Source organism: Carettochelys insculpta, chromosome 14, assembly GCF_033958435.1.
Source record: "Carettochelys insculpta isolate YL-2023 chromosome 14, ASM3395843v1, whole genome shotgun sequence".
Classification (NCBI taxonomy): domain Eukaryota; kingdom Metazoa; phylum Chordata; order Testudines; family Carettochelyidae; genus Carettochelys; species Carettochelys insculpta.
The window spans coordinates 9474547-9500527 of record NC_134150.1 but is presented as its reverse complement, the minus strand read 5'-3'; the positions used below and the strand labels follow the sequence as shown (position 1 = coordinate 9500527).

The 25981-nt window shown below is 45.8% G+C and overlaps 1 protein-coding gene across 1 annotated transcript in view; it reads left to right on the top strand.

Moving 5' to 3' along the window:
- Positions 1-25981, top strand: part of SLC6A2 (solute carrier family 6 member 2) — a 154469-nt gene that overhangs the window by 50326 nt on the left and 78162 nt on the right. The window contains exons 2-3 of the mRNA XM_075008453.1: positions 5358-5489; positions 10065-10302. Of these exons, the coding sequence (XP_074864554.1) occupies positions 5358-5489; positions 10065-10302 (370 nt within the window). The remainder of the gene's footprint in view (positions 1-5357; positions 5490-10064; positions 10303-25981) is intronic.

Genomic DNA, 25981 nt, shown 5'->3' with positions numbered 1-25981 from the left:
ACCCCAGAGCCCCAGCAGGTCATGAAGCTCAAAGTCAGTCTCGGAAGGGCCTGCTTCCTGTCCCGCTGGCTGGAGGCCTGGGAGCCCTGGGATGGCCCGGGGGGAGCTCTGGGGACCCTCGGGGGGCTGGCTTGCTGCCATGGTCTCCCTCTGGGCTGTGCAGGGGCACCTCGTGGCACGGCTGCTCCCTTCATGGTCTCAGCTTCCTGCTACAGGGTTTCTGGGTCCCTGTGGCTTTAAGAACCGCTGGATGGAGAGATCATAGAGCCCCGCAGAGGCTGGATAGCACATTTCTGCCTAACAGCTGATTGCTGCCGTGGCGGAGCTCGCTATTTCAAAATAGTGGGACGTGGAACATCTGCACGTGTCCTACATCGATGTTAGACGTCAACGTAGGGTGCTATTCCCATCTTCTGATCAGAATAGTGTCTCACCGTCCAGCTTCAATTTCAACTTCAAAGTAGCATGTGCCGTGTGTGGATGCAGTACAAGCTATTTCGAAGTTGGGCTTGCTACTTCAATATTGCATTCAAGTGTAGACACACCTCTGATGTAATTAGTTAGATATTAATAAGAACAATATATCCTAAATGATACTGTGTTTCAACTCGTAAAGCAATTCAGAGTTATTAGAGATCAATGAGTGCTGGGCATGTAAGTACCTTTGAGAATGCCTCCCCAAATTCTTAGTAAAATATAGCAACTCACAACAGCAGTACTACTAGAAAAGTGCCTATGACTTGTACTGAATTATTAGACTCCATTGTGCACTGTATAGTCACAGAACAAAAATTTGATATAAGACATCATAGCTATGTCTATGCTACAGCAATCCGTGGACAGAAGTCACCATCGGAAGAAATCTTCCAACAAAACTTCTGTCGCCAGATTGCCGCCAGACTGCAAAGTGGATCAAAAAGTTGATCTGCCCTGTTGACAGACTGGCCAGGCTGCCCAGCTGCTCTCACAACAGAATGGCCAACTGGAAGCGCAGCAGACAAGGCTGCCAGTAAGCAGGAAACCCTGTCTGTCGACGGAGGGCCCTTCCAGCACGTCCACACTTGCTCTCTGGTGACAGACTCTGTCAACAGAGGGGTTTTGCCTTCTTGGGGGATGGTAGACCACTGTCAAGAAAAGTGCTGCATTCCGTCACCTTACTGTAAACAGAAGACATTTATGGATGCGCTGTGAGTTTTGTTGACAAACACATTTACTCTCTAGTGTAGAGGCAGCCAATGTGTTTCTCCTCCTTTCTATTCACAAGTAGTAAGCCATGTTTAAAGTCCTTTATTCTGTGAATATTCTGGGAAGACAAGGAGTTCCTGCACCAGAGGGGGGTCTGGTGCTGCAAAGCCACAGCGTTCGAGCACCTGTTCAAGGACCTCAATGGCTGGGGTCACCCCACCCACACCCTGGACCAGGTGAGGTCCAAGGTTAAGGAGCTTCAGCAGGACTATTGCAGGGCCCAGGACAAGTCCAGGTCGTTGGGGACTGCAGTCACCAGCTGCCCCGACTTCAAAGAACTAGACCGCCTCCCTGCGCCCAAGGAGGCAGGACCCCTGGATGTGATCCTTGACACTGTGGACCCAGATGCAGAGCTGGAGCTCGAGACATGGTCGGAGGGAGAGGACCGCCTGGGACCAGCGGCTGGCACCAAGTGCCCGCAGAGGCTGCAGACCATCAGCAAAGAGGAGGGCTTGAACTCGGGGGCTGCCCTCATCAACATCCCATCAGGCCCATCTAGATGGGCTCCCTCCAACTATTCCTCACCCGAGTTCCTGGAGGGACCCTGAGGTATGTGCTGTGCATGCCAGTTGCCATGGGGCTCGAGGAGGGGGCGCCCAGTCCTATGCAGGGTGGCCACAGGTCACCCACGTGGCCATCGGTCCTGGGGCACATGCAGGCCGGACAGCCCTGCTCCACTGGCCTCAGAGGACCAACACGTGGCACTCAGCAGTGTGTGGCTGGGACAACACCATGGGCTGCTTGACCATGGAGGGACCAGAGGGGGTGTGGAAGGGACAAACAGGGGAGGGAAGTTCTCAGGGGCCGTCTCTCAGGACTAGTGGCCTGTTCCTCTCCCCTCTTTTGTCTCCACAGCTCCAGCAGCCAGACCAGCCCTTTCAAAGGCCCGGGGAGTCCAACCACTGAGGGAGTGATGGGGATCAGCCCAGACCCCAACCAGGGACCCCATGGAGCCACCACCCGGCCATCTGCTGGTGACGCCAGGGCAGAGAGTAGGAGGCGTGTCGGGGGTGCAGCGTACACTGCAGCCCTGCAGGACCTGACAGGTGTGCTGCAGGAGTGGCTCACCATGGAGTGGCAGGACTGGGACCGAGTGGCAGCCAGCCTGTGCACCCTGACCCAGGCTGTGGTCAGCCACCTGGCCGTGAGTGGCACCCCATGATGAGCAACTCCTGCACACCTGCCCCTGCCACCCCAACCTACCCTCCATCATGTCCTGTTACCTGCCTGCCCTCCCACCTCCCGACCTCTCCTCCTGCCCTGATTTCTCCCCTCCCAGTGCACCCCCCACAGTGGCTACCACCCCCCTCCGAGCCTGATCCCACTTCCCTGGTTCCAACCCACCTCGCCTGGCTGACCTCATGCAGCTCGTCCACATGTTGCTGGTGAAGGCCAGCCAGGTGGAGGTCACACCCCCTGCCTCCCGCTTGCCCCATGCTGAGCCCAACAATGCCATGGGGGCCTTGCCCCAGCTGCACCCCTACCTCCCCATACCACCAGCCCTGTCCCAGGCCTGATGGGGCCCCCAGACATGGAGGGGAGGAATGGGTGCGGTGATGGGAATCAAGACCATCAGCCCCCCTCGAAGGGTAAAGCGTCCCACCTTGACCCCGGGCCCCCGGGGGCTCACAGAGCACCCACATGGGGCCACTATGCCCCTGTACATAGTTCCCCAAGCCCCCATTAGCTGCTTCCCCTCCTGCCTGTACATAGTTCTCTGGATCATGCAGAAGCAAACAGTTACAAAGCATTCCAGTAAACTGTTTATTGTTGTGTTTAACCCTGTGTCCCCTGTGCATATGTGGGGGTCTGGGTGGGGTGTGTGTGTGTTCAGGGTGGTGGTGGTGGGGGTGTGTGTGTGCAGGGTAAGGGTGGTCACTATGGCCTCCACTCGAAGGCCTGGTGCAGGACCTCCTGTACCCTCACCCCATCCTGCTGGGCCTGGCGGCACGGGGCAACAGGGGGCTGCTCATACCCATGCCCCACCTCAGCCGCCCACCCATGCACAAATGGCTCATCTTTGCCTCCACGAGGTTGTGCAGGGTGCAGGAGGCCCCAACCACTGCTGGGATGCTGTAGAGGCCCACTTTCAGCCAGGTGTGGAGGCATCTAAAGCGCCCCTTCAAGTGTCCGAATGCCCGCTCATCCGTGTTGCGGGCCCAGTTGAGCCGCTCATTAAAATCATCCTGGCTAGGCTGTGTGTTTACCCGCGTATGTCCTCACCAGCCAGGCCTGCAGGGGATAGGCTGCATCTGCCACAATGCAGGGTGGCATCATCATGTCCCCTTGGCCATGCGTCTGCCCAGACCCGAGTTCTGGAAAACCCTGCTGTCATGGGTGCAGTTCGACCAGCTCACACAGATGTCTTGGAAGTGACTGTTTGGCATCGACGGGTGCCTGCAGGATCCCACAGTGGTAGCCCTTCCAAATCACATAGGCCCTGCCTCTGTGCTTCGGGGCCCAGATGGCGATGTGTGTGCAGTGCAGCGCCCTACAGTAGTTCAGGAAGCCCGGGTCCTCGAAGTCCTGCATAGTATTGTCCAGGTCCCTGATGCAGATCAGCTGCTGCAGGAGGACCCTGCTGATGGCCCAGACAACCTGCAGGGTGTGCGGGGGGCACATTAATAAGTGTGGGGTGGGGTGCAGCATTCCCACCCATCCCTGTCTGCTGCATGGCAAGGCTCCCTGGGGCACTCGCCCTCTGCTCCCTGTGTGCCTGCCTATCCCCACCCCGTCCCTGCCGGGGCCCGCACACTTGGTTCCTGACGGTGCCCCTTGCAGGGTGTCACCTTCCCCCTGCTTCCCTTGTGCCCACCCAGAACTGGTGGCTGCTTGATTGGTGACTGTCTGGGGTGGCCAGTTTCCAGAGGGCAATGGCCACCCTTTTCTGGAGCAGGAGTGCTGGCCTCATGAGGGTGTCATGGTGCTGGAGGGCGAGCCAGTGGCAGAGCTGCAGGAATGTCCCCTTGGTCATCCTGAAATTCTATAGCCACCGGTTGTCACCTCAGTCTTCCAGCATCAGCCGGTCCCACCAGTTGCTGCTTGTGAGGAAGCCCCACAGGTGGCAGATGACCCAGGGGAACAAGTGCAGGCATTGCACCCAGAAGACAGCCTCCAGGAGGGTGGCTAGCAAGGTGGCCACCCAGAGTCACTGGTGCACAGCAACCAGGACCATAGGTGGTGTGCCGGCCATGGGCTCGATGTTGGGGGGAGATGCCCGGGGTGCCTTCTCTCCTTACTCCCCTTCTGCTTACCTATAGACAGTTAGTTGGCCCTCAGCATGTGCAGGCCAAGGCTTGGGGTGAGTGACCCTTTAAAGGGGCAGCAGGCAGTGGCCCTGGAAGGGCTCGTCCACATGGGACCCTGCCCCTGTACTTTTGAGAGAGCACCCTGGGACTTGTGGACACGCACTTTCAAAAGGGCGGGTCAGACCTTCACTCCCTGTTTACCTGTGTGGACACTCCCTTTCGAAAGGCTGTCTTTTGATGTTTAGTTTTGAAAGATGTCCTTTCAAAATGGAGCTGTAGTGCAGATGCAGCCATGGGATTTACCAATTTTGAAATAATGCACCTACTATTTCAAATTTATTTCAAAATAGCGTGTGCATAGTGTCGACAGCAAAGGTATTTTGAAATAGCAGTTGTTATCTCGAAATAACTTGGCTGTGTGGCCGTAGCCTTGCTGATCTATAGTACAAAGGTAGAAAACCCTCCGTTACCGAGAGAACAAAACTCTGCCCTTTGCCAACATACTCTGGTAAGTCGATACTGACAGAAAGGCTTCCCCTTCTCTTTAAGGGGTGAAAGTCAGATTTGCACCATACCTCAGTTTATTGTCCCAGGAAAATAGATTTCCAAGGGTTTGATATCTGGCTTTTTAACTTTAGAATCCAGACACATGTTGTTTCTAAAATATATAGTAGATTATAAGCTCTTTGGGACAGAGATTTTTTTTTCTGATCTGTATTAATACAGCACCTAGCACAGGGAATCCTAGTCAATGACCAGGGTTCCTAGCCTCCCTGAAAATAGCTGTAATAAAAGTAGCAATAGAATACTAGTAAACCACAACAAAACTTAGATTTCAATGGCTACTTGTAATTCTGTCTCCAGGTGCCTTTCTTATCCCCTACATCCTCTTCCTAATCATTGCTGGAATGCCCCTGTTCTACATGGAGCTAGCACTGGGACAGTACAACCGAGAAGGTGCTGCTACAGTGTGGAAAATCTGTCCAGTTTTCAAAGGTAAGTTCCAGTTCTCCACTTGCTTTAAGAAGAATGCCAGGTTTTTTAAAAGTCTGGTAAACATGGAAGGGGTGTGTCTTCTTATTACTTAGCATAAAAGTTGATGGGCTATTGGATAAGCTCAGAGTCTGAGGTCCTCTTGTTACCACAGAACAAATACAACATGAGAAAAAGCAGGGGACTCTTCCAAGGGTAAGGGAGAGGGTTAGAACAGAGGAGGAGCATCTAGGTCAGACTTCTGATCATTGTAACTTTTTTCTCTTCATCAAACCTTCTCTCAAGGGTATCAATTAAAGCCATTTGTTGTGTCTGTTGTTTCTTGTGATGCAAACCTCTCAAGCTAACCTCTTTGGAATCAGCCTTGGATGGGTAGCCATGTAGGTCTGTAGCTTCACAAACAGGAGTCCTATGGAACCTTAGAGACTAACAAACTTATTAGAGCATGAGGTTTTGTGGGTAAAACCCACTTCCTCAGATGAACAGATTCAAATTCCAGCAGGATCCGTAGGCCCCTCACACTTCTAACATAGATAAATCAGGTTTTCCATTCAGTTTTTTCTCTGGGGTTTTGTTTTTGAACTCTTTAAAGCCAAAATGTTACTGTTTTGGCTGGGGGCCTAAAACTCCAAGGGCCATGACTAATGGCTATGGCCAGGCTCACCAACCTGGGCAGGAGGGGGAAACAAAAGGGGACAGTTATCCCGGGATCCAGCAATTCAAAAGGGCCCAGGACTCTCGGACACCACTGTCACTGCTATAGGAGTGATGGCAGCTGGAGCCCCAGGCCCTTTAAATTCTAACTGTAGCTCTGTGCACTCTGGGTGGCTCACAGAACTGCCTGGGAGGTGCAAGGGCAGGACTTGGTGTGGTCTGGGCAGCACTGAGTGCTGTATGCCCCAGTCTTTGTTCCAGTGGCATCTTGTTTGAGTGTGTAGATATTTGTGTGGGTGTTGAGATGTATAGTTCAGTGCTTATGATATCCTTCAGAAAGTAAGACGTGATGTTTTCAGTGTAAAATACAGGTTCAACCTCTCTCTCATGTGGCACCCTCAGGACCTGATTGCCAGACAATGGGAGGTTGATACTTTCTAGCATATTACTAACATTTCTACAGCTTACTGGTCTCTTACAAGACACTTAGGGGTGAATTACATCTAAATAACAGAATAGAACACTCAGAGCCAGCACTGGTGACTGTAAACAAACTTTATGGGACCATAGTAAGCTTGGCCACACCTGTGATAAGTGGTCACCGTCTAACTAAAATCATGCTGGACTACAGATGTTGCTGATGAAAGAATTCCAGATTAGAGAGGTTCAACCTGTACTGTATAAGGACCCATGACAAAAGTACCAGCTGGCAATGATTTTGAGTTGTTACCATCCTGTACCTGATTGGATCCAGAGCCCTGGGGGAAAGCTTCTGCAATTCAGAGCTGTGTGAAATGACTGAAAAGTAACACAAACCCAGACCTGACCACCTTTCTTAGAAGTATAAAATCCAAACAATGTTTGTGAAAAGATCACCACTCTGATGCTCATCATCCTTCTCCAATCTCCCATTGGCTGAACTGGAGCTTGACTATGGGTTATCTTGAGCTAATTTTGTGCTTTTACTGTTGTGTTGAACTCATGTAAAATGTTCCTTTTTGTGGGGATTAGAAGTCAAAAGTAGGAGAAATCTGCAGTTTCACCACATTCTGGTTTGAGAACTTGCTTTCAATCACACCCAAAACTCAATAGTGAAGTTCAAGATGAACAGACAAGCATGGATGGACACCTAATTAAACATATGCATGAAATCTTTCAAATTGAAGCACTGTTTTACCCATTCCTGTTGTTTTCCTGCTGTTAAATCCATGAGTGATACCAATTCTACACCCAGAATCATGACATCCCTAAGTGAACAAAACAAAACAGAAAAACCCTCACTCACTGATATCAGCTCTTTGTGTGCATGTGTGTGTGTGTGTGTGTGTGTGTGTGTGTGTGTGTGTGTGTGTGTGTGCGCGTGTGCCAGAGAGAATTCTCCTTCTCAGGTTTGCAAAGTTTGGCTTGGAGGATCTCAGAAAGTGTTATCCAAAAATCATTCAAGTCAGTTGCAGTCTTTTTGTTGACTTCAGGCATAACAAGATGATGAGAAGGGAAACCTAAAATTTATTTCATATTTAGGATTTTAGGTAGAGGCTTGTTAACAATCCAGCTGTTTTTTAAGGTGAGATTTCTTCAAGTCTTCCTAAGTGTGTTAATTGCTAAATGTTTCTACTACTAACTAGTACGTAGAGCATTGGATTCTAAAAATATAAGTAATGTTATATTTTAAATTCCAGCCATGGGATACTGTTAGCAAAGTTTCATTCACAATTTCTAATAAAATGCATAAATATATATTAGTACTTTATACACATATATACACCAGAGTTCTTTTGACATATCTCTGGGTTAACTCAAATCCAGCCCTGAAATGAAATGTGCAGTCTCAAATTTATAATACCTTCTCTAAATGAAAAAAGCACTATAGTGCTAATTTTAGCTATGAATAAATAATACCACTATGAAAGCTAAGACTCTAAACTTAATGAAGCATTCCCAAAAGGCAGGGGATCAAAAATGTATCTTGTAACCTTTACAGCATAGACTATTTGCATCACAAGACTTTTCAGGGTTTATATTAGCAGCTTGGATGGGACAAAGTTCAATAAATAAAAGGCTGTGGCCAGAAACAACAGAGCAAATTCATTCCCGGATTTATCCTATTGTTGTGGATGAGTTTGGTCTGGTGTCTTTGAATTTTCACATTAAATTCCAACCATTTTCTCTCCAGAATTGTAGAAGCAGCATATATGTGTAACAAAATCTCAGGTCAATGTAATATGTAGACGTTGTGGTGGATATGTACATTGTAAAATACATTATCATTTAGCAGAACAGTTTCACTGCCAACAAGCAGAAGCCATCCAAGCCCCAAGATTTTTTAAGTCCCTTTTCGGATTGTTTTCACCACTTTTTTTCTAAAAGTTAAAAGATAAACCAACTGATTTCTATATAAGACATTACATAACTTTCCCCTGACAACACAGACATGCTTGACACAATTCACTCTTTAGACTGTTGGCTTCTGAGGAGTTGGCAGCTACTCGTTACACGAATTTAAAACATCTTTCTGGTGTGCAATGGAACAATATTATTGTTGCATTTTCACAGACCAGCTCCCTAAGTACCTAGTACTCAGTCTACAACCTGTGTGGTCTTTGGTTTGTAAGGTGCCTAAAACCCGGTGGCATGTGATTGTTAGTAAGAATCTCATGCTAGTATTACTGTCACATTTCTGGACTGACAAAAAGTGTAAGTGATGGTCTTGAGATACCACAATGATACAATAGCCTTTATAAGGCTATTCAGTCTTCACCTATTATAGACGATCCAAATGTCTTAAATGTAGCTTTCGGTAAACACTGTCCACAGAAGAAAATGATGGCATTGACTTCTTTGCACAATTTTAAGAACAAACCTCCATACCGACGTGCTGTTAGAGTACCAGAGTTCCCTCTTAGAATATGTGACAATGATGAGTTGTTTTCAAGGTGAGAACAAATGCTCACTGAAGGGAGTCTACACTGAAACTCTTAACTATGACAAAAAACAAACCTAGCTCTCCAGGGCCCAACGGAGAATGCACAGGGTGGAGTCCACCCCAGGCTGAAGGACTCATACAAGGCCTTGCATACTATTTAAAGATTTTTTGCTTAAGTTATACCCTTAGTTATGCTTTGCAGACCCACTGAAGTATTACTCCCATGTTACTGTATAAGTGAGGGTAAAAGCTGACCCTGAGGCTGAAATTCACAGTGGTTTGAAGGGCCATCCAGATGCCCTCAGTGGGCGCACCATAGTCTCCACAACTCTTGCATTATCTGAAATGAGTTTCCAGGCTAGATTCATGTAAACCAGTGTAGATAATAGCAATGGAGATACACTGGGGAGGAAATCAGTCTCTAGTTGTCCTGATATTGTTTGTACACTGGGACAGACAGCAGCCACTACTGAAGCCCACAGATGGGAACAGCCACTTTAGGGGTGCTTTACTGCATCCTTATGCTCTGGCCTTGATTTTGTGGGGAGGGAAGTAAATTAAACTTGAACTTCACTCAGGTGAAATGAATGACCCTATTAACTCAGGGCTTACAGCCCTCTGCACTGCATGAGTTTCCATATATATATATAGAGAGAGAGAGAGAGAGCGAGAGAGCATGGACTCTAGCAGAGCTGAATCACAGCTGAAATTTGTCCTTAAATAACAATATTTCTAGTTTCCAGCAAACACAGCAAGCTTTATTAAACACAGTTAGTTCAGTTGAATCACTATTTTAAATGGTGAGTTTTTGTGTCCAGCCACTGTATTTATAACCGTTAGCTGAATTCTTGTGAAATACTAGTCTAAAGCAAGCTTTTGGTTAGGAACTGGCCTTTTTTTAAAAAAAAAAAAGAAGTCTAATTTTGCTTTCAAACAATAATATTGGAATATATTGTTGGCTATGAAATGCAATGTATAATCTAGTTTTCCTTTGTCTTTAGGTGTAGGCTATGCAGTAATACTCATAGCTCTTTACGTGGGTTTCTACTACAACGTTATCATAGCTTGGTCTCTGTATTATCTGTTTTCATCATTCACATTTGAGCTGCCCTGGACAAACTGCGGCAACAGCTGGAATAGCCCAAACTGTACAGATCCAAAACTCTTCAACGCCTCAGTGCTTGGCAATGGCACCAAGTATTCCAAGTACAAACTCACCCCTGCTGCTGAATTTTATGAGTAAGTCTTGATTCACCTTTGCTTTTGTTTGTGTCTCTAAAAGCATCTCTTTGGTGAGAATCACAGAATCACAGGGCTGGAAGGGACATCAGGAGGTCATCTAGTCCAGCCCTCTTCTTCAACCAGGATCAACCACCACTAAGTCATCCCAGCCAGGACCTTGTCCAGCCGGGACTTAAAAATCTCAAGGGATGGAGAATCCACCACCTCTCTAGGCCACGCATTCCAATGCTTCACCACCCACCTGGTTGCAGGTTAGGTCCATAAATGGCTATTAGCCAGGGATAAAGTATGGTGCCCTGGCCTTCAGAACAAGGGCAGGAGATGGATGGCAGGAGATAAATCACTTGATCATTGTCTTCTGTTCTCCTTCTCTGGGGCACCTGGCATTGGCCACCGTCGGCAGATGGGATGCTGGGCTGGATGGACCTTTGGTCTGACCCAGTATGGCCATTCTTATGTTCTTATGTTCTTATGTTCTAATAGTTTTTCCTAATATTTAACCTACACCTTTCTGTCTTCAACTTCTGACCATTGCTCCTTGTTCTGCCATCTGACACCACGGAGAACAGTTTCTCACCCTCCTTTTTAGAGCTCCCCTTCAGGAAGTTGAAGGCTGCTATTAAATCACCTCTATGTCTTCTCTTCTGTAAACCAAACAAGCCCAAATCCCTTAGCCTATCCTCATAGGTCTTGTGCTCCAGACCCTTAATCATTTTTGTTGCCCTTCACTGAACCTGCTCCAGCAAATCCACATCCTTTTTATACTGGGGGGCCCAAAACTGGACACAATATTCCAGATGTGGCCTCACCAGTGCCGAATAAAGAGGAATAACTACTTCTCTGGCCTAGGCAACATGACCCTATTCTAGGAGTCAGGATACCTGAGTTATGCACTTGGCTGTACCACTGACCTGCTGTGTGACTATAGGCAAGTCACACAATCCCTCTGTGCCTCAGTTTCCTCACCTCAGATAGGTAATGCTAATAAGCCATGTGAAGTCAGACAAAGCACACAGTCTTCCCCTCACCTTGCACAATCTTTTTCATCCCACACCAAAGCTGTCAGAATAGTTATATTTGTGTTAAGAAACAATAATTCATGCAGAATAAAGCTGTCTGATCATTTCCCCAACTAATTTAGCTTCTCTGCTTAGCAAGCGTCTCTGAGCAGATCTCTTTTTCCTTTGCTGCTCTAGCAGCATGGTGAAATGGAATGAAGCTCAGAGCAGGGAGGAGAGAGTAGCGGTTGCAAACTACTGGTCTTGATCCTGTTGCTATTTAAGGGAAATGGAGTTCTGCTGCTGATGGTAATAGGAGCATAATTAGTCACATAGGCCATCATTAGGCTTCAAGACATTTCAAACTAAAACTCCTCTTTTGGTGCATAGTAGTAGCAGGGCTCATTGCAAAGGGGAGTATGAATGAATGGTGAAAATGCAAAACAAAAATGCCGGAATAATAGAGCATAAATCTTACTATGAATGACGGGGTTCTCTCCCTTCAGGGAAAGATGTGATTGGATTAATGAAAGGGGAGCACAGGCAGCACACTGGACTAATTGCATCAATTGCTAAATTGGTTCAGATCATGAATTAATATTTCTGTTTTGTTGTTGCAATCATGACAGTTTCTAGTGAGCATTGGCCATATTCTCAACAGAATGTACCAATCATCATTCTTCCCACAAGTAATTTAACCTGTTTAGATGGGTAGTCATATTAGTCTGTAGCTTCACAAATAACAAGCAGTCCTGTAGCACTGTACAGACTAACAAATTAGTTAGGTCATGAGCTTGAAGTGGGTTAGCTCATGACCAAATGAATCTGTTAGTCTCTAGGGTGCTACAGGACAGCTTGTTATTTGTTAACCTGTTCAGTGTGGCATACCTGGTTGAGCTACAAGCGGGAGGGATCTTGCGGGTCCAGGGTTACTGCACTGACATACTACAATGACATGGCTTATTTTTCCTCTTAAACATTAGTAAATTTGTGAAGTTGGAAGTGGCATACAGTGTAACCAATGGGAAGAGGTACAGGTCTGCTAAACTCTGTGCTTTATAGGATATTACTGAGTGACTGTGACAGCATAGAAACTTGGTTCTGTTCTGAGTACAATGCTCAGCTAGGAAATTGGCCTCTTCCATGCAGAAAATAAAATTTCTCTTAGTATTGTGCTTAATTATAGCAAAAAGATGCACCAAATATTATATACTGTAGAATATGCTGTTGGGGCAAAAGAAGAAAACTGAATAATCAAAGAACATTACCAAGTGGGAACTACACTACAGCAAATGTTAACATTAAAGGCATCTTAGGCTATTCTACACTATTAAAAAAAGTCAAAGTTATCAAAGTCGACTTTGCAAAACTGGCTTTTATAAAGTCAAAGTTGAGCTTCCGCACTTCCCCACAAAGTCAATGTAGCGAATCCCCACTAAATTGCCAAAGTTCAACTGTTGCAGCAGTGTACTGTGGGAACCTATCCCACAGTTCCATCAGCCCTGTGCATTTTGGGTTGTTTTGGTGATGCATTATGGGAAAAAATGCCCCACAAATGGTTGTGGGCATGTGATGTCATCTTCCCACACTGCATTGCCCTCATTCCCCTCCCATTGTAAACAAACAACCATTTTTCAGAAGTTTCTTTCCCCAATGAGAAAAATTGTTTGTCATCCACATTATTAACTTTTTAACCAAATGTGTCCTGAGAGCACCCACAGTCATCTTCCCATGCTTCATTGCCCTCATTCCCCTAGCATTGAAACCAAACAGCCATTTTTCAGAAGGAAAAGATGGGCTTCAGAAGGTGAAGATGAAGCATGTCAAGGAACTGTCAGTCCCACATACTACAATGTATGTGCTCTGGGAGCACCCAGCTGACTGCACCATGTTAACAAGTCGCTCAGCTACTTTCTCCCTGGTGAAAATAAATATAGCAAACAGGCCACTACAGAGGCTGTGTCTCCCCTGAGCCACATGCGTTGGGAAGAAAGACTGTTGGAGCTGGGCCCGGTGGCTGGCCCCCTAACAAAACTCAGCTGAGGGACCAGTTGACATGGTGCTGTCAGCGAGTTTCTTATTAGGTGGTGGGTCAGCCCAGAAAATTCCTGCAGTCCTTTCTGGGACCAGACTCCTTCAACCTGTTGACATTGTTCAATCAGTTGTGTGCCTGGGTGGGAGTGCGGGGGGCAGCCAGCCCCTGAAAATGTTTTCTATTGGGGGAATCAACCTGCCAAAGCCAGCTCCCAAAAAAATACCCACAGAGGGAGCCAGTGCCTGAAAATATTTGCCACCGGGAGAGCCAGTTCCTCAGTGCTTGGTGAGCCCCCAGACGATGTAAAGAGCAAAAGCCTTCACCCTGTGCATGCCAAGACATGCTGCTGTCTGGAAACCTGGTCTGTACTGCACAGCCACCATGGGTTGTGGTGGGGTGGGAGCTAGCCCGTCAACTTCATGGTGCCTGTGAGGGAGGAGGTACTGCCCTATACAAAGGAGAAGCGCAGAAAAGAAGTTTCTTGGACTCTCCTGTTAAATCCTGTGCAGGTGGGAAGTCTTCATTCCACACAGGGTAGGACATGCTGCTGTCTGCATCCATGATCCCCGCAGCCCAGCCACCATCTTGTGGGGTGGGGGATAGCCCACCAGCCACAAAGAGCCTGGGGGAGTGGTTAGCCACGTGGTCTGGTGGGGGCTAGACCTCTAAGTGCATGATGCCTAGGTGCAGGGGTTGCCCCATACAAATTTGAAGTCCTGGAAAGAAGTTTCTCATCCTGTCCTGTTACATCCTGTGCAGGGAAGAAGCCTTTACACTGCACAGGGCAGGATGCCAGCCCACTGTCTGATGTGCTGCTGTCTGATCCCCACAGCCAAGCTGCCAGGTGGAGTGGTGGGGCAGGGGCTAGCCCGCCAGCTGAAATGAGATCTTGACTCTCCTGATGGCTCCATGCTACGGCTCTTTCATGGCTAGATGCAATCACCACACTGATCATAAAGAAATTAATTCAAAATGCCAGGCTTCCTGTTCTTTACTTCCTGCATACCTGGAGAGCAGGGGAGGTGAAAGCAGATAATGTACACATTCAAGGCATTATGGGATGCCTCTGGAGGCCAATGAAGTTGATCTAAAGAAACGCTGTTTCTACACTAGCATTATTCAACCTTTTAAATTCAAACTTGGTGTTATGCCACATTGGATGGTCAATGCAAGAATATCGACTTTAGCGCTTCTCAAAATTGACCTAATGGTTTTTGCAGTGATGACAGTAACATTGTAAAATCAAGCTAAGTGCCTTAAAATCAACTTTATGCTGTAGTTTAGACATAACCTCAGAAAAGTTTCTTTTTAAAACGTGTATTCTTGGGGCCAGATTTTTAAAGGCATTTACGTGCTACCCCTCCCTGTATACTCCATACACCCCCAGCCCTCATACTTACTACAATAATTATCATATTGCTGACCACTGTTCTATACACTTTGCTATCTCACCTTAACTTCCTTTTTGTTCCTAATTAGTTTGCCCTAATTTTACCCTTACATGCTTGTGTTGCATGTATGTTTAGCAACAGAGCTTGATTGAACAACTAGCTGGAGATCTGGAGTCAGGGAATCCCTCCCACCATATGACTGGCAGAGATGTTTGTATACCTCCTCCTCTTGGTTCTTCCCAGCATAGGACACTCCACAAGGTGAAGCCCAACAACTCTATTTTAGCACCACTGAGATGGTAGACTTGCTCTATGGGAGGTCCTATTTTGGTGTGTGCAACTTCCAGTGCCTTATGGCACAACTGACTTCACTGGAAGTTTGCTGACATGCATATCCTGAGAATCTGGTTTAGTGGGGAACAGCTCACAGAATTAAACACTTTGCAATTTAAGTTCCATTCAAGTTAGTAGGTAATTTTGATTGAACTGTCCATTTATTTCTGTTTAATACCATGTTTCATTAGACAAATTCTGGTTCCAATCCTCCAGTCTCCACCTGGGCAAAATTTCCATTGACGTCAATGGGAGCTTTGCCTGACTGTGAAATATGGGAATGGGACTTCTGTAGTACCTCATAGGAGATGGTTGAAATAAATCAAAATATATTTACACATTAAAAATCAGGCAAGATAAGTGTTATTTAATCTACTTCTTTTATTCTTTCTTTGACATGCCAGTAGTCGAGTTGTATAGCTCACAGTTTATGCTCTTTTGCTGGTAATAATAAGTCATAAGAGAAATTCAGCAAATACTAAAACATCAACTCCACATTACTTTGGAGACATGTATCACTTTAATTATTTCCTTAACCTGTGGTTTGGAACTCTTTGGAGAAAGCAAACTGCCTCCAGTCCACTTTAACTTGGTTAAAATAAGTCATAAAAGTTACCATTAAGTGAGGTCTGTGTGTATTTTTTTTCCAGTGAGGCACTATCATTCCTCCCATGCTTTCCAAGGTTTTTATTTATTCAAATATGTCATATGAATATAGACATACTGTATCTTTGTTGTCTCAGTTTTTGCTTCATGCAGGGTTTGTTTCCAGATTATCAGGAATGTGACGGAGATATGGCCATATTATTCTGTGTTCTATCAAAACAAAAAAACAGTCATGTAGCACTTTAAAGACTAGCAAAATAATTTATTAGGTGATGAGCTTTTGTGGGACAGACCCACTTCTTCAAATCTGTTCTGGTAAGGCTATGATCTGAAGAAGAGGGTCTGTTTGATGAAAGCTCATCACCTAATAAATTATTTTGTTAGTCTTTAAAGTGCTACATGATTGCTTTTTTTGTTTTGCCAGGAATGCATTGAGCTCTAGCTCCTTTTCACAGGATCATAATCCTTTCCTTCTGTGTAATAATATAACATGTTTTACAAACAAATTTTCATGCCCCAATCAGTGGTGGAAATTCTGTGAAGTTTTGCAGCTAAATGTGTGCAAGTCTGCCCAGCAATAAATAACTAATTGTAAAAGCCTTTGTAAGCAAGCACATGGAAGTTCAAACAAGCTGAAAATCAACACAGTTCACATCTATTCTGCTTATGAGCTTAACTCTGATGTGTGATGCATCAGTGTGTTTCAGAAACTAACTCCACATGTAAGAATGTAATCAAAAATCATATTTGATGTGACTTAACCTACTAACCATCCAGTTGGCCAAATAAAGATGAGTTGTAACTCCTAATAGAAAGTACCATAGCAGATCAGATTAGTGGACCATATAGTGCAGTATATTGTCTCTTGCCAGAGGCCAGGACTACATGCTTCAGAAGAAGGTGCAGCAAACATCAGTGTAGACAGTTATGGAATAAACTCCGAGGCTGTGTCTACGCTGGTCCCCAACTTTGAAGGGCGCAGGGTAATCAGGGCCGCGGGAGATTACTAATGAAGTGCAGCAGTGAATACGCAGCACTTCGTTAGGCTAATTTTCTACTGCGGCAACTTTGAAGCATCAGACTTCAAAGTGCCAGCATTTGCGTAGCTGTGGGCACTTCGAAGTGCCCGCGCTACTCTGAAGTCCTTTTATGCCTCAAAATTTTGATTGGACTGTCCATTTATTTCTGCTTAATACTGTGTTTCATTAGACAAATTAAGGTCCAAATCCTCCAGTCTCCACTTGGGCAAAATTTTGAGGAGTAAAACTACACTCATGCTGGCACTTCGAAGTTTGACGCTTCAAAGTTGCCATGGGGGAAAATTAGCCTAATGAAGTGCAGCGTATTCACCCCAGCACTTCATTAGTAATCTCCTGTGGCCCTGATTACCATGCCCCCTTCGAAGCTGGGGGCAAGTGTAGACACAGCCCTTATGTGAGAGTTTTTTTCCTAAACCCCATAAATCAAAACAAAAAAGTTGTCATGTAGCACTTTAAAGACTAACAGAATAATTTATTAGATGATGAACTTTCATGGGACGATTACTTCTTCAGATTTGGAAAAAAAACGTAAATCAGTAACGTAATTCCCACAGGCATGATGATTTGTCCCTTAATTTTTGTGTCCTCTTAATTAACTGCAGATGTTTTACATATATGTACACACCCACCCACCTATAATATCAAACCCTTTTTTCAATCCTGCTCAATTTTTGCCTTCCATTTTTTGTGCCTGTGAGTTCCATTTGTTGGGTATACGTAGTTTAAAACTGTCTTGCCCTGCTTTGTTGAATGCTGACTAACCTCACCCTGTTAATAGCCTTCCATTCAGTGTAACAGAACAGAATTGGTTATCTGGCTTAAAACTGTTTCAAGAGGAAGTGTCAGCAATTGTGGTCCTAAATAAAATTACATCAAAGGCCAAAAACAGTGCTTAATTTGTGCCAGGGCTAACTTTCAGCACATCCTGGCATGGCAGGTCATAGTTCTGGTGCCTCTGTTCTTGTCATAACAGTTATGGAAGTAAAAAAATTGCTTGAGTCCCAGCACCTCTTCTGTTACAAATGAAGCATTACCAAAAAAAAAAAATTTGATGGGGCAAACCACTATTCTATTGTGTTCCATGAGAAGAAACTCATGCCAAGATGAAAAGTTGTGAGTACCGTTCTGTTATATCCCAGTTTTTCAGGTAACAAGACAGATCTAGTTCATCAGTGTGCACAGCACTGTTCATCTTGGATCCTCTCAGAAAGTTTTTCCTGAACTCATACTGCAACCAGATACAAAATAAAAATGGGAGGGCTGAGTGAGCAAATAGAGACGTGCATAATAATTTTCCTGCATTTCAAACTTAATCACCTCTTTGAAAGGTAATTGCAAAGGGGGCTGGGGGGAGGAGGAGTGGATTTCCAGGCATTTCTGACAAAGGTTAGGGCTGGGTAACACTAAAGCAGAGGTCAGCAACCTGTGGCTCTGGAGCCACATGCAGCTCTTAAGGAGTCATTTGTGGCTCCTAACGCTGACTCCTTTGTGGCACCGGACAGTGTAATGACCCTGCCCTGCTGCTGCTGAAACAATAGTAGCTATCTCCAGCCTGGCCAGCACTCAACTCTCCCTCCTCCCCCTCTCATATCTGGCCAGGAGAGGAGTCAGCAGGGCAGCAGGGGGAGGAGCAGCAGAGGGAGCTGGCCCTATTTCTGTGCTGCATGGGCTCAAGTAGACTGTGGTGCGGCAGACTGCTCCGGACAGGTATGGAGAGGTTTCGGTGTCTCCTCTCCCCCTCCTGCTTCTCTGGTTCCTTTTCATGACCCGGAAGCTGGGTTCTTCCTCATTCCCCTTAGCCATGCTGCTCTGTCCCCAGCAGCAGTGTGGTTAACCCCAATGTCTCCATGCAAGCCAGGCTAGCAGTGTCTCTGCCATTCCACTTTAGCCCTGGGTTCTCTGGGTGTGCAGCAGCATCCTGTCCCCACCCTGCTCTAGGCACAGTGTGTGCTGGTTCTACAACCAGCGATTGCCAGCTGGCTTTGTTGCTGCCACCCAGCAGGGAGAGGGTACAGAGTGGAGACCCTCACCTTTGGAAGGCCTGCAGGATATGCATGCAGATCATCACAGTCAGTACATAAGGCAATGAACTCTGTGTTGTCCTTTTTTATAGGACAGTGTATCTCAACAACCAGTCAATGAACTGGTATTGTTCACTAAAATCTCCCTGACACAGTTTAAGAAGTCAACAAGCCAGTCCCTGGTCTCAAAAAGGCTTAGAAAGGAGAACTAGCCAGATGGTTATCCAGCCAGAACCCTGCCACTGAACAACTCTGAATGATTTGAACCATCTCCAAGAAAATAAACTCTGTTAGCTAACTGAATCTTCTACTGTATGAGAAACACAATTTGCTACCAATTATTACATGAGTAGTAAGCATGGTTATAGACACAATTATGTTTAGAGCCTTAATTCTGCAAATGTCTTTAAAAGCATGTGGAACAGATGGGGCCTAGATCCTCTGTGCAAAAATATCTTATTCTGGCATCATGGGGGCAGACTTTGTCCTAAAAATGAGTTTAAAACTTGACATTACAGTAAACCCTAGAGTTACATGGGGGTTGTGTTTCTGCAACCTCCACATAACTTGAATTTTCTTGCAAGTCAAGGGGAGACAGGAGCCAGGCTGCAGGAACCAGGGGCTTCCAGGTGCCAGGAAACTGACCAACCCAGTCTTTTTAGTGTCTCCCAGAGTGGCAGAGAACCAGGAACCAGGGGCCAGCATGGTTCCCATCTCCCCTCAACGTGCACGAAAATTAAAGTTACTTTTCCCAGGTCCTGCAAGTGGTGGAGAGCTGGGAACCAGGCAGCAGCATGGAAACTGAGCAGGGCAGCGGCATTGTTCAGTTTCCTGGCTCCAGCTGGTAGAGGGGAGCCAGGAACTAGGGGCATCCATGGCTGCAGCCTTGCTCAGTTTCCTGGCTTTGCAAGTGTAGGGTTTATCTTTGGACATGGACTGGAATCACAGCCTCCATTTTAAAATACTCAAGGCAATTATTTTGTACAATATTCTCTGATACTTGCAAAATACAGCTCAGTAAGTGTTAGTTACGCAGTAGGTATTAGTCACACAAACAGGCTGCTAAGGAATATCTCCATGAGGCTTGGTTATACAAAAGGCAATACCAGTCTCAAAGCTTTTGTTTTTGTTGTTTCTTGAGATAGGATTAAAAATATTAGACTGAACAATACAGTAATTTTCACATAAGGATACAAATTGTTCTTTCTTTTTGATTGGTTCTCATGGGAGACTTTAACCACCTGGACATTTGTTGGGAGACCAATACAGCAGTGCACAGACAGTCCAGGAAGTTTTTAGACAATGTTGGGGATAACTTCCTGGTACATGTGCTGAAGGATCCGACCAGGGGCCGTGCACAGCTTAACCTGCTGCTCACAAACTGGGAAGAACTAGTAGGAGAATAGAAGTGGGTCACAACTTGGGCTGCAGCAACCTTGAGATGGTAGATTTCAGGATTCTGACAAAAGAAAGAAATATGAGCAGTAAAATACAGACCCTTGGTTTCAGAAGAGCAGACTTTGACTTCCTGAGAGAACTGATGGGCAGGATCCCTTGGGAAGTAGATATGAAGGGGAAAGAAGTTCAGGAGAATTAGCAGTGTTTTTAAGAAGTCTTATTGAAGGAACAGGAACAAACCATCCCAATGCACAATAAAAAAAACAAACATGGAAGGCAAGCAGCTTGGATTAACAGGGAAATCCCTGGTTATCTTAAACTCAAAACGCATGTGTATAAGAAGTGGAAACTTGGACAGATGATTAAGGAGGAGTATAAATATATTGCTGGAGAATGCAGGGGAGTAATCAGGAAGGCAAAAGAACAATTGGAACTGCAGCTAGCAAGGAATGTGAAGGGCAACAAGAAGGTTTTCTACAGGCATGCTAACAATAACAGGGTGAGCAGATAGGGTGTGGGACATTTACTGGATGAGGGAGGTAATCTAGTGACAGATGATGCAGGAAAAGCTGAAATACTTGTTGCTTTTTTGCCCTCAGTCCTCACAGACAAGATCAGTTCCCAGCCTACAGCACAACACAGTACAGTATGGGAGGGAGGTGGGCAGCAGTCGGTGGGGAAAGAACAGGTTAAGAGCTACTTAGAAAAGCTAGTGGTACACAGATCCATGCGTCTGGATTTAATACAGCCAGGGGTGCTGAGGGAATTTGGCGCCTGTCATTGCAGAGCCTTTGGCCATTATCTTTGAAAACTCATGGCACTCAGGAGAAGTCTTGGATGATTGGAAAAAAGCAAATGTAGTGCCATCTTTGAAAAAGGAAAGGACAATCCAGGAAATTATAGACCGGTCAACCTCACTTCAGTCCCTGGAAAAATCATGAAGGGAATTCTCAAGGAATCCATTTTGGACCAATTGAAAGAGGAGAAAGTGCTCAAGAATTGTCAACATGGATTCACCAAGGGCAACTCCTACCTGACCAGTCTGATTAGCTTCTATGATGAGGTAGCTGGCACTGTAGACATGGGGAAGTCAATGGATGTGATATACCTTGACTTTACCAAAGCTTTTGATACAGTCTCCCACAACATTCTTGCCCATAAGTTAAGGAAGTATGGATTGGATGCATGGAATGTAAGTGGATAGAAAGCTGGCTTGATGGATGGGTCCAATAGGTAGTGGTCAAAGGCTGAATGTCTGGTTGGTGGTTGGTTTTAAGTGGAGTGCCCCAAGGAGCGGTCCTAGGGCAAGTACTGTTTAATGTCTTTATTAATGACCTAAATGAGGGAATGGATTGCACTCTCACCAAATTTGCAGGTGACACTAAGTTAGGGGGTCAGGTAGATACGTTGGAGTGTAGGGGTCGGGTCCAGAATGACCTAGACAAATTGGAGGATTGGGCCAAAATAAATTTGATGAGGTTCTACAAGGACAAGTGCAGAGTCCTGCACTTGGGACGGAAGAATCCCAAGCACTTTTGTAGGCTGGGGACCAAATGGCTAAGTAGCAGTGCAGCAGAAAAGGGCCTGGGGATTACAGTGGAGGAGAGGCTGGGTGTGAGTCAACAATGTGTCCTTGTAGCCAAGAAGGCTAATGGCGTGTTGGGGTGCATTAGGAGAAGCATTTCCAGCCAATCTAGAGAAGTTATTATCCCCTCTACTCAGCATGAGAAAGGATGTGGACACATTGGAGCAGGTTCACCAGAGGGCAATGAAAATGATTAAGGAACTGGAGCACATGACCTATGAGGAGCAGCTAAGGCTGTATCTACACTGTGAGATAAATTCAATACAAATATAAATTTTCTAATTCTGGAATTTATAAGTTCAAATTTGACCATCCTCACTTCCTACGTGCTGCACACAAAGTTGAGTCATTACTGTCACACTCAAATTGGCTAATGTCGACTGTTGCAATCGTCTCACATTGCATTTTCCTCATTCCCCTCCCCATCCCTGAAAATATGCCGATCTCTGGAAATAATGTAGGGACCCTCAAAGTTAGAAGAAAGAGGATAGAAAAGTCTAGGAAAAAAGAATGTTTGGTTTCCCTCCACGTTACATTGCCAACACGGGTTCAGCAACTGTATTATCAACTATCAGAGAAGTAGCCGTGTTAGTGTGTAGCTTCAAGAACAACAAGAAGTCTTGTGGCACCTTATAGACTAACAGATATTTTGGAGCATAAGCTTTCATGGGCAAAGACCCGCTTCATCAGATGCATGAATGAGGAGGAGGGGGTTTCAGAGGGGTATTTAAAGAATGGGGTCCCAGAAAAAGGGAGGGCCAGAGCTGATAAGGTCTATTCAGCAAGGTGGAAATGGCCCATTATCAATAGTAGTATCAAAAGAGATAAAAACAAGTCAGGTCAGACAGGGGGATATGAGTCATTGTCAGAGTCTAATGGGGAGATCTTAACACCCAGGGCAGAGAAGCTGCCTTTGTAAGCTACGAGCCACTCCCAGTCTCTGTTTAATCCTTGGTTAATGGAGTCAAATTTGCAAATAAATTGCAGCTCAGAGATTTCTCTCTCCACTTGATTTTTGAAATTTCTTTGTTTCAGGACTGCCACCCTTAAATCTGCTACTGAGTGTCCAGGGAGATTGAAGTGTTCCCCCACAGGCTTCTGTACATTACCGTTCCTGATGTCTGATTTATGTCCATTTATTCTTTTACGTAGGGACTGTCCAGTTTGGCCAATGTAAATTGCAGTGGGGCATTGCTGGCATATGATGGCATATAAGTGCAGGTAAAGGAGCCCCTGATGGTATGGTTGATGTTAGGTCCTGTGATGATGTCACTGGTGTAGATATGTGAGCAGAGTTGGCAGCGAGGACCATTGCAGGGGCTGGTTCCAGGCCTAGAGCCACTGGTTTGTGATTTATAGTGGCTGGTGAGGATTTGTTTAAGGTTGGCAGGCTGTCTGTAGGCGAGGACAGGCCTGCCTCCCAAGGCAGTGAAAGATCATCGTTCAGAATGGGTTGCAGATCACTGACGATGCATTGGAGAGGCCTTAGGTGGGGGCTGTATGTGATGGTATTTATGTGACCATCTCTTATCTGCACAGTAGTGTCCAGGAAGTGGATCTCTTGTGTGGACTGGTCCAGGCTAAGGTTGATGGTGGGGTGGAAACTGTTGAATCATGGTGGAACACTTCAAGAGACTCCTTCCCATGGGTCCAGATGATGAAGATGTTATCAATGTAGTGCAGGTAGAGCTGGGGCGCTAGGGGATGAGAATTGAACAAGCGTTGTTCCAGGTCAGCCATAAAAATGTTGGCATACTGTGGGGCCATGTGGGTGCCCATAGCAGTGCCACTGATTTGAAGGTATAATTTGTCTTCAAATCTGAAACAGTTGGGGGTGAGGACAAAGTGTATTCTGTATTCTCTACTGGCGATCCACTTGTCCCACTTCCCATCATTGCATGGGATCCCTGAAAATAATACAGGGGCCTGGACTGCTTTGTAAAGTGAGAAGAAAGAGGATAGAAAAGTGCAGGAAACATGAATATTTGGTTTCCCCGTTCATTATATTGGTACTGCGGAGAGTCTTTGGCTTTCTGGTGCACTATAAGGCTTCTGTGCAATGACTGTTCTCAACTGACCATCCACTGAGCATCCCACTTCCCGTCATTGCATGTGATCACTGAAAATAATACAGGGGCACAGACTGTATTTTAAAGTGAGAAGAAAGAGGATAGAAAACTGTAAGAAAAAAGAATTTTTGGTTCCTCCCCCACATCATTACATTTCTGCTGGGGAGACTCCTTGGCTTTCCAGTACACTGTAAGGCTTCTAGTATCGGAGGGGTAGCTGTGTTAGTCTGGATCTGTAACAGCAACGAAGGGTCCTGTGGCACCTTATAGATTAACAGAAAAGTTTTGAGCATGAGCTTTCGTGAGCACAGACTCACTTCATCAGATGCTGGTCTTGGAAATCTGTAGAGCCGGGTATAAATAAGCCAGAGCAAGGGTGGGGATCACAAGGTTAGCTCAGTCAGCAAGCGTGAGGCTTACTACCAGCAGTTGATCTGGAGGTGTGAACACCAAGGGAGGGGAAGCTGTTTCTGTATTTAGCCAGACATTCACAGTCTTTGTTTAAGCCGGAGCTGAGGGCATCGAATTTGCAGATGAATTGTAGCTCAGAAATTTCTCTTTGGAGTCTGGTCCTGAAATTTCTTTGCTGTAGGATAGCTACTTTTAAGTCTGCTACTGTGTGGCCTTGGAGATTGAAGTGCTCTCCTACGGGTTTTTGTATATTGCCATTTGTGATGTCTGATTTGTGTGCGTTTATTCTTTTACATAGAGACTGTCCAGTTTGTCCGATGTATATAGCAGAGGGGCATTGCTGGCACATGATGGCATAAATTATATTGGTAGATGTGCAGCTGAATGAACCCACATTGGTGTGGCTGATCTGGTTGGGTCCTGTAATGGTTTTGCTGGTAGTAAGAGGCTTCGTGGCACACGTCGGGCTCTGTTGATCTGTTTTTTCACTTCCTCAGGTGGGTATTGAAGTTTCAAAATGCTTGGTAGAGATCCTGTAGGTGTTTGTCTCTGTCGGAGGGGTTGGAGCAAATGCAGTTATATCTTAGTGCTTAGCTGTAGACAATGGATCATATGGTGTGTCTGGGATGGAAGCTGGAGGCATGAAGGTAGGCGTAGCGGTCAGTAGGTTTATGGTACAGGGTGGTATTGATGTGGCCATTGTATATTAGCACCGTGGTGTCCAGGAAGTGGATCTCCTGTGTGGACTGTTTCAGGCTGAGTTTGATGTTGGGGTGAAAGTTGTTGAAGTCCCGGTGGAATTCCTCCAGAGTATCCTTCCCATGGGTCCAGATGATGAAGATATCATCAATGTAGCATAAGTAGAGATGGGGTGTTAGTGGATGAGAGCTAAGGAAGCGCTGTTCCAGGTCAGCCATGAAAATATTGGCATATTGAGGGGCCATGCGGGTACCCATAGCTGTGCCGCTGATTTGAAGGTATATGTCATCGCCAAATCTGAAATAGTTGTGTGTGAGGATAAAGTTACAGAGCTCAGCCATCAGCCTCTTACTACAGGACAAGCCCAAGAGAGAAACCAACAGAACACCACTAGCCATCACCTACAGTCCTCAGCTAAAACCTCTACAGCATATCATCAGGGATTTACAACCCATCCTGGACAATGATCCCCCACTTTCACAGGCCTTGGGAGGCAGAACAGTCCTTGCCCACAGACAACCTGCCAACCTGAAGCAAATCCTAACCAGCAACTATACACCGGACCACAGTCATTCTAACTCAGGGACCCGTCCACGCAACAAACCTCATTGCCAGCTCTGCCCACATATCTACACCAGCAACACCATTACAGGACCTAACCAGATCAGCCACACCAATGTGGGTTCATTCAGCTGCACATCTACCAATATAGTTTATGCCATCATGTGCCAGCAATGCCCCTCTGCTATATACATCGGACAAACTGGACAGTCTCTACATAAAAGAATAAACACACACAAATCAGACATCACAAATGGCAATATACAAAAACCCGTAGGAGAGCACTTCAATCTCCAAGGCCACACAGTAGCAGACTTAAAAGTAGCTATCCTACAGCAAAGAAATTTCAGGACCAGACTCCAAAGAGAAATTTCTGAGCTACAATTCATCTGCAAATTCGATGCCCTCAGCTCTAGCTTAAACAAAGACTGCGGATGGCTGGCTAAATACAGAAGCAGCTTCCCCTTCCTTGGTATTCACACCTCCAGATCAACTGCTAGTAGTAAGCCTCACCCTTGCTGACTGAGCT